General features: G+C 33.5%; 1 protein-coding gene across 1 annotated transcript in view; it reads left to right on the plus strand.

Moving 5' to 3' along the window:
- LOC106869712 (partitioning defective protein 6) overlaps positions 1-9,623 on the plus strand; it is an 82,289-nt gene that overhangs the window by 69,308 nt on the left and 3,358 nt on the right. The window contains exon 3 of the mRNA XM_052971383.1: positions 6,130-6,726. Coding sequence (XP_052827343.1) covers positions 6,130-6,726 — 597 coding nt within the window. The remainder of the gene's footprint in view (positions 1-6,129; positions 6,727-9,623) is intronic.

The raw sequence follows: 9,623 nt of genomic DNA on the forward strand, positions 1-9,623 counted from the left end.
CTGATGCTGGTGTGTTTACATCCCTGTAACTTAGCGGTTTGGTAATAAGAAACCGATAGAATAAGTACTAGGCTCACAAAGAATAAGTTGTGGGGTTGATTTGTTTGACTAAAGGCGGTGCTCCAGCATGGCTGCAGTCAAATGACTGAAACAAGTAAAAGAATAAGAGAATATATGACAAATTTCTTTTGTTTCCCTCTATCAAATCCACTCACATGGCTTTGGTTGGTCCAAAACTGTAGCAGAAGACACTTGCCCAAGGTGCCACACAGTGGGACTGAACTCAAAACCATGTGGTTGGGAAACAAACTTCTTAACCACACAGCCTTACTGTGACAGAAAGTGCATATCTCTAGTTCATCCAACAGGTTATTTTGAGGATTGAGAATCAATAAATATGAGTATACTACCATATAAATAACTGGTGGCTTACTTAGATTCTTTTACTAGTTTCAGCCATTGGGTTGTGTCTATTCTGGTACCATTATAGATTTGTATATTGCAATATGACTTAATGTAACTTCAGTGTTTAGAATAAAAGGAATCAATACAATAGCCAATATCTGTTTTATGGATTTTGTTTTGTCTTTTAGAAAGGCATTCCTAAAAGTGTCTCAAATATTTGATTTTTACTTTTATCAGTAAGTCAAACAATAATTCTTATAAACATTGGTAATATAATAATTGTGTTATAAAATGTATAGAATTATGGGTTGGTGAAATAGATAAGCAAGAAAATGGAACATCGGTATTTTCCTGTTGTTCTTGTAGAATGTAACTAATATGGTGACATATTTAATATGATAAAAATTGACTCTTATGAAATAGCTATAACATTTCCTGGTTTTAATTAGAGACACAGCATGGCTGTGTGGATATGAAATTCACTTCGCAATCGTGTGGTTTCTGGTTTAGTCCTGCTGCACAGTACCTATGACATTTTCTACTATAGCCTTGTGCTAACAAATGCCTTGTGGTGTGACTTTTGTAAACAGAAATTGTGTGGAACCCTGTCTTGTGTGTATGTATACTCTCTTTCTCTCTCTCTTTCTCTCTCTGTCTGTCTCTCTCTCTCTCTCTCTGTCTCTCTCTCTCTCTCACACACACACAAGGATTTCACTTAAGCATGGTGATACCAATAACAGTTGTTAATATTCAATATTCTAATGCTTTGACATTGTCAGGCGATTACAGTACATAATATCAATAAATCAATTGCAAAAGAACAGGAGTTATGTAATCGCTTTCATTAGCCTATGACTGTTTTTGCTATAAGAAGCGGTGAACTCTGAGCTGGGTGCTTGTGTGACATCTTATAGCTTCTGTGGAGCTATTAGAATTGTGTATATTTATTTTTTTATCATCATTGTTTAATGTCCACTTTCTATGCTGGCATGGGTTGGACAGTTTGACACGGAGCTGGCTAGCAAGGAGCTATCCAGATTCCAATTGTCTGTTGTGGCATGATTTCTATGGCTGGATGCCCTTCCTAAAACCAAGTAGTTAAATCATAATTTACACACACACACACACACACACACATACATTAAGTTACTATAGAATTTATTGTTGTCCAACAATAGTTACAATGATGTCTCCTTAAGTTGCTGAGGTTTCTTAAACTGGTGTTAAGTTCTAGATACTGAAGTATTTGGCAGATGAAAGACAGAAATCTTCCATATACCATTAAACATTCCTCAATTCTGCTTAAGAATCTACTCCAAAGAATTAATTGGTTTCCTTAGTATAACAAAAATGCTTGTTGTGTATATATGAACTCAAAATCTATAACTTGGTTTATGGATACACCACTCACTTGGTTATTTTAATTCAAATGTTTGATTCCAAAATTGATTCTAAGATTAGAAAACTCATATTATTGATCGCAGATTACTTATAGATACAGTGGCATTGTAAAATATGTGTCTTGGTTCTTAGCTCATAAGTTTAGATTGTGAGTGAAAGTATTGTGTCTTGAAGTAAGATGCTTAAGCAACGTTACTTATATTTCCAATCTACCAAGTTGAACCGCTGAGAGAAGCAGCTACAATGTGATTGAACAAACTTTTAGAAATAGCAGTCAAATCTTACTCAGATCTTGCCATACCCCACTCAAAAAAGGAAGTACACTGGACGATCTCATGGATATGCAAAAAAGATAGTTTGGTCAGTGCTGGAATGTTTTTGATTTCAGGTTTTATTCAATCAGGGTTGACCTGAGACTAAAGATAACATCTACAATATATTGAAATGCTGTTAAATAGAATGATAATGAATCCTTGATCAGAGCTAACCTGGGGCTAAACACATTTCTATGTTACATAGTTATGTCTTGTTGTCACCATCCCTACTGTCATGTGCATACACACACACAAGCAATACACACAAACACAAATGTTTGTTGTAATGTATTGTTATACACATAAAAACAACCATTAATTGGAAAGTCACTCAATAATGTTTATGTAGAGTATCAAAATTTATTTTCACAAGAAAATAGTCAAACAGTGACTTTGGATTTTCATTGTTCATTGGCTTCCTCAGACTGTCTGCTAAATCAACAAACAACAAAACTTGAAAGTCACTATCAAACTTTTTCCTTATAAAAATGCTGCTAAATGTAATAATAATGATTAATCCTTTCAGAAATCTCATATATAACATAAGCTTGTTAGTAGTTTTGTGTTCAGAATTGTTTATGGGAATGTACTGAAAGCTTCATTAAAATATAGATATTTAATTTTTTTATGGTTTAATGAGAGTAGGAAAGGCAGTGCACATGACCTTTTGCAGACTGGTGGGAATAAGCAAGAAATATCTCGATATCTTCAGACTGGGGACCTGGTTTGGTCCATGCTTATGACAGAGTGGACATTGTTGTTAAAGGCACTTAAGTACCAGATGGTGGCATTGAACTAAATTAATAAAACCACTGGGACAGCTTTACTTTGCTAAGCTGGTGTATATAGACATGTTAAAAAAGCCATTAAGTAAAACTAGCAAAGTGGTTAAAGGAGTTTGTACTGTAAAGCGAGGGAGGTGGTTCCTTTTGAGTGTTCATACTTTGGTCAAAATCAAACTCATTCAAAGTATGTGAATTATTAGAAACATTCCATATAAGCACAGGTATTGCTATTTGGTTAAGAAGCTTGTTTATGAGCTATGTGAGGGTTCAGTTTCACTGCGTGGTACCTTAGGCAAACATCTACTATTGCCTTGAGAATGGATTTGGTAGAAAGAAACTAGAAGAAGCCCATCTTTGCATGGCTTAGTGGATAGGGTGTTGGGCTCATGATTGCAAAATTGTAGTTTTGATTCATGGACTGGGTGATGTATTGTATTCTTGAGCAAAATACTTCATGTTGCTCCAATCCACTCAGCTGGTAAAAGTGAGTAATCCTGCAACAGATTGGCAACTCATCCAAGGAAGAATATATATACCAGAGAAACTGGGGAAACTGGTCCATTGTTCCTTATGGAGAAATGTTGACTAGCCATGTTTGTGTGTGTGTGTGTGTGTGTGTGTGTGTGCCTTTGTCTTAACATCACCAGATAGCTGCAAGCAAGTATCACCGTCATACAAGCAATGTTGTTCATTTCTAGTATTCCACAAAATCATGTCTGTCCAAGGGGAAATATTACCTGACTTGGAAATGGTTGAAGGTTGGTGACAGGAATGTCATCCATCCAAAAAACATTACCTCAAAATAACCCTCCACCTCATGCCAACAGGGAAAAGCTAATGTAAAATGCTGATAAATGATAAAGAGGAAAGAATGAGATTTGGTATAATGTTAATGCATAAAATGAATGATAATGGTAGACATAAATTCCAGACTAAATTTACTGTATACATTTTGCTCTATAATAATTACATTTGATGTTTTACATGAAACAGAAGAAACTATATTCACTACAGTTTATAATGGTTTGTAAGATGTCATCATACTAAAAGTCAGACTTCATTGCTTATTTAATTAATTTTAATTAAAATTTTAGGATTGCCTTGCCTTTGTTTAAATTTTTTTAAATTAGTTATTTTCATAATGATTATTAAGGTCGTGAATCTAATATTTTTTTTTTATCTTACTAGTATTGTCCACTTAGCTAAGTTTTCATGTATTAATTTGTAGATATGATATAGCCAGGTGGATAAGGTACTGGATTAACTAGAGATTAAATATCATGTCTGCAACAAGTGTTTCATTATGCCTATGTATGAAATGATTTAATTTTACATAAGGAGCAATAATTTATGCTGAGAAGCAGAATCATATTTTCTGCGAATGTTACCTGCAAATAATGTTGTTTTATCCAAAGAAAGCAGATTCACTCTTTCATCTACATGACATTAGTTGATTAAAATGTTTGTCATTAGATATAACTAGTGCTATAGAGCAATGGTTACATTTCCAAGGTACATCTGGCACTACTACACAATTGTTGCTGTCGTTATTACTGTTGTTTAGCCCCATAGCAACGTTGATATATTAGACCCATAATTGTGGCTGCTCCACCAATGACCATTACATGTTGTTTTTGAGTGTATTTTACATTATCCAATGTCTTCCCATTTCAGATGACAGGGTGTAATTTGAGAAAGATCTGGCTGATATTTCCAGCAGGTCAAGCAATCTCAAAGAACCTCTGATTGTTAGTTTTAATCATTGTTAACAGCTGTTTAGTTTCACTCTTGGCCTGAGGATATATCACTCTGGTTCATATAAGATAAGTACCAGGTACATATTTTTGTTTTTTTTTTGGTTTTTCAATGAAGTGAGCTCAGATGCTCCCAACAAGTAACTTCCAGAAAGCATGATCATCCAAAGCAATAGCTTGATTTTCCAAATTTTGTAAACCTAGTGTCTTGTACTAGTTGGTTGATATACATAAATGAGGTCTTCCTCTCGATCTTTAGCTGTGAGTTGGCTTTCAGAGTCACAACTGATATACTACCTCATCTTTGCTTTTCCCACATCAGCATCATCTGATTGAGCTTGCTCATACATTTTTAACCCCCACACATTAGCCATCTCAGTCTTGCATCAATTGAGGAAAGTCTTCAGATAGATAGCCAGTGTCTCTGGTGAGTTGATCTACATACATTCTATTCAGATGGCCTGCTTTGGCATCCATAGCTGTAGGGCACTTTCCAGCTCTTGTTTGGTTTGCTAGCAATGTCCCACAATTCATAAATGCCTTTCCCTTACAATGGTGGAAACAGGCAAGAGATCTCAATTTAGCTGTTTCTTGGTGAGATGAGTTCTCCAAGACTGCTCTTAAGATTCAGGTGTGAGTTCCATCTAGCTTGGATTACAGTTTTTTGATAAGCATCTAGGCTGTTGCTCCATATAACAGGACTGACTACTGTTGCACAGAAAAAAAATTTGTCTTAAGGTTGTCTGACAGGGTTGATTTCCAGACAACATCTAGTTTGTTTAGGGCCTTAGACTGTACAAGTTTTTACATCCTTTCCAAAGACCCCTAATTTCTATTAACATAATGTGGATGTTACTGGAAGTAGATTGCCTTAAAATTCAGTATTGCCTCTGACATATTGAGCTTTATAGTAGTGTGTAGGTATCATGCAACCAATTTTATCATGCTTTTGTTAAGAGTCCTTGTTCCTGTTCCATACATTGGCACACTATTGTTCCTTCGATGAATTTAAGTTTCAGGTCTTGATTTAGATTTGATTTCTATATTGTTGCCATTTTGTTGGATACTGATTAAGTTTGAGTGATATAAGCTTTAATACTCTTTACTGAGTTGGCTACAAGATACTGGAAATCTTTCACTTCTTTCAGCTTGTGTTCTCTTGTAATGATGTCTTGCTGATATGAAGATCAATTAAATTATCTAAAAGTCTGTGGCCTTTTGAAAATATAAGAAATCATTACTTGTACCATTATCTTGCTTAATTAAGTTTTCTTGATAATTTAAGTTTACTCAAATTAAATATTCTTATTTATTTGTTTTTTTTTGTTTTGTTTTTTTTTGTTTTTTCTAAGTATTCTGTTTTCTGGAGCCGCACTAAATTTGGTTTTATACCTATCTCATCTGTTGTTATTTATTTATTTATTCTATTTTTTCTTTTATTTTATTTTATTGTATGTTTTTGTTTTTCAGGTGAGAGTTATGGTGAAGTGAATGGTTATGGCTCAGGACCAATGAAAAGGAAAAATCCAATTTCAAAGTTGATAGGAACTGGAGAGGCATCACCAAAGCCACGTCTTAGGATTGGTATGCCTGAGGAATTCCGCCGTGTCTCTGCTATTATTGATGTTGATATTGTGCCAGAGACACACAGACGTGTGAAACTCATGAAAAATGGTTCTGATAAACCATTGGGATTTTACATACGAGATGGTACTAGCTTTCGTGTGACTTCCTCTGGGGTGGAAAAAGTACCTGGAATTTTCATTTCTCGTCTAGTTCCAGGAGGCCTTGCTGAAAGCACTGGCCTTCTGGCTGTGAATGATGAGGTTTTGGAAGTGAATGGTATCGAGGTGATGGGCAAGACTCTTGACCAGGTCACGGACATGATGGTTGCAAACAGCGCTAATCTGATTATCACTGTTAAGCCTGTAAATCAGCGAATGACTTTGGCTCCACAACGAGGTGGCTATGGCCGCCATTCCCAGCTGTCGAATAAGTCACAGCAGTCTCAACAATCGGGGAAGTCCTATGACAGCGATGACGAAGATGATGTACAGGAGCTCCTTAGTAAGGAAGACAAGGATAAAGACAGTCCTGTGGTTGTATTGTGAGGGATGGTGGGAAAGTAAACAAAAATGATAAACATATATATATGTGTGTGTGTGTATGTATATATATATATATATATATATATATATATATATGTACACACACATATATGTATGTATAAATACACATGTATATATATATATATATGTATATATGTACACACACATATATGTATGTATATATATATATATATATATGTACACACACATATATGTATGTATATATATATATATATATATATACACACACACATATATGTATGTATATATATACACGTATGTAAATACATATATATATGTATATATATATATATATATACATGTATATATATATACATATATGTATATATATTCTGGTGATGAGTGGAGTTATTGCTGTTGGCATTGTTATTGTTCCCCTCTTCCTCCTTCCCACCCCCTTCAAAAATTTGCTATAATTTACCAACACAAATGGACAGTGAGGTCAGAGAGAAGCTGTCTTAAACTAAATGCGTTTACTAAGCGTGTTAAAACTAATGTTAAGCCTTCATTCATTTACATGTGCACCTCATTATGTTTCATCATGTGAGAATGGGTATCTAACTTTATATACTTGAATAAACACACACACTAACACACAGTATAATAACACCTCACACTACAAGTACTATCACTGAAACAGGCATGCACCAACTACACACACACACAAATGCATATTTATATTACATATATGTATGCATACTACATAGCTTTACATACACGCATTAATTAAATCACATGCACACAGACAAACAATTGATTAGTATCTTTCTTAATTTCTATTTATTTCAATGTCTTACTTTTCAATTTCATTTACCAGACATGATTATACACATCTATTAATGTATGTATACACACACACCTGTTTGTTTGGTCTACATCCATATATATACACACATCTGTATATTTGGTTTACATCTGTGTGTGTACATTCACACATTTTTTAAACTTTATTTTTTCATCTGTAGATGTCTTTATACATAAACATCTATTTGGTTTACATCTGTACATTGTGTACACACATCTGTTTATTTGGTTTACATCTGGAAATGTGTACACACATGTTTATTGATTTACATCTAGAGATTGTACACTCATATGTGTTTATTTGGTTTACATCTGTACATTGTGTACACACATCTGTTTATTTGGTTTACATCTGTACATTGTGTACACAATTTTTTTATATGTATTTGGTTTACATCTGTACATTGTATACACACATCTGTTTATTTGGTTTACATATGTATATATGTGTACACAATTTTTTTTCTATATTTGTGTGTACATATCTGTTTATTTAATTCACATCTGTACACTGTGTATGTATACACACCACTGTTTATCATGTTTCCATGTATTCATGTTTATTTTACATTCATTGTATGTACATACATGCACACACATTCGTCTAACATTTGTGTATGCGTGTGTGTGTTTTCTGTGTATGTGTGTATGATTTGCTGAGATTTATTCTCGTAAAAGAGTGCACATCTATTTATTTAGCTTATCTGTGTATGTATGCGTGTGTAAACAGTTGTGCTATGTTTCCATCTGTAAATGTGTGTCCATCTGTTTGCCTGATTTTCACATCTGTTCATGTGTGTATGTGTATATATATATATTTATATATATATATATATATACATTTTTACCTAATTCACCACCATATTTTCTCTTCTTTCTTTGTGTGTGTATTCATGATTTTATTTGCATTCATGCATATATGTGACTTTTACTGTATGTAAAGTGCACATAATTTCACATACCCCCACACAATCAAACACACAATATTATATGTAAGTGCATGTATAATTGTTCAGGCTATTAACCTCATTTCTAGAGATGAGAATATTTTTCTTTAACATCTATATCGATACTATGTTTCAACTAGTTTGTCAGTTATCATCAGATATCTAACTTTGATGTATGGAAAGTGCCAAACTGGATTTGAACCAACAGTCTTTTATTTCTAATCTGTGTTAATAGTATAGTGAATAAGAGTATTACTACCCTTAATTTAAAAATAAATGTACCTTATAAAAATCTTCTGCTATGTATGTATCCATATGTAAGATAACTGATGATGACCAGAGATAAACAAAATCAAAACTTAGTGTAGATGTAAATACTGAATGTTCTTGTTTTTATCTCTGAAGATGAGATTGTTAGTCTGAAAAACTATAATCTTTTTAACAACTCCTCATCTCAGGCATTTAAATGTATGTGTGTGTATATATATATGTCTGCATATATGTGTGTGTGTGAGAAATTGTTTAGTTTCTACCCTTAGAGTGCCATAAACTTTACCTGTGTGTGTACGAGTGTCTTTATGCTACCTATATATCATATTTGTGTTGATACCCATTTTTATGACAGTAAAATGTCAACTCCATCAGTAGAATCTACTGTTTTACTCTTGCCTCAGTTGTGTTTCAAGTAACATCTATGTATATGTCCCTACTGTACTCTCTCTCACTCTTGCTCATTGTGTATGCAGCTGTCTGTCTATCTACCTACCTATCTATCTACCCATCTTGACTTTAATATATATATATATATATATCTATATATATATATATATATATATGCATATATATATATATATATATATGTGTATATATATTCACCCACACATACACTGACATGCCTGTGTGTCTATATGTGATTGTTCCTTTCTTTATCAGTCGTGTGTGTAGTTTGTCTGGTGTTCTGTCTATTTATTATATGTTGTAATAACTCCACTATCAACTTGGTTTAAAACATATCAACTTAAAATGCTATATTTATACCCCCCAAACACTCCTGTTTATAAATAGCTCTATCAGTCTTTATATA

Source organism: Octopus bimaculoides, chromosome 1 (assembly GCF_001194135.2).
Source record: "Octopus bimaculoides isolate UCB-OBI-ISO-001 chromosome 1, ASM119413v2, whole genome shotgun sequence".
Lineage (NCBI taxonomy): Eukaryota > Metazoa > Mollusca > Cephalopoda > Octopoda > Octopodidae > Octopus > Octopus bimaculoides.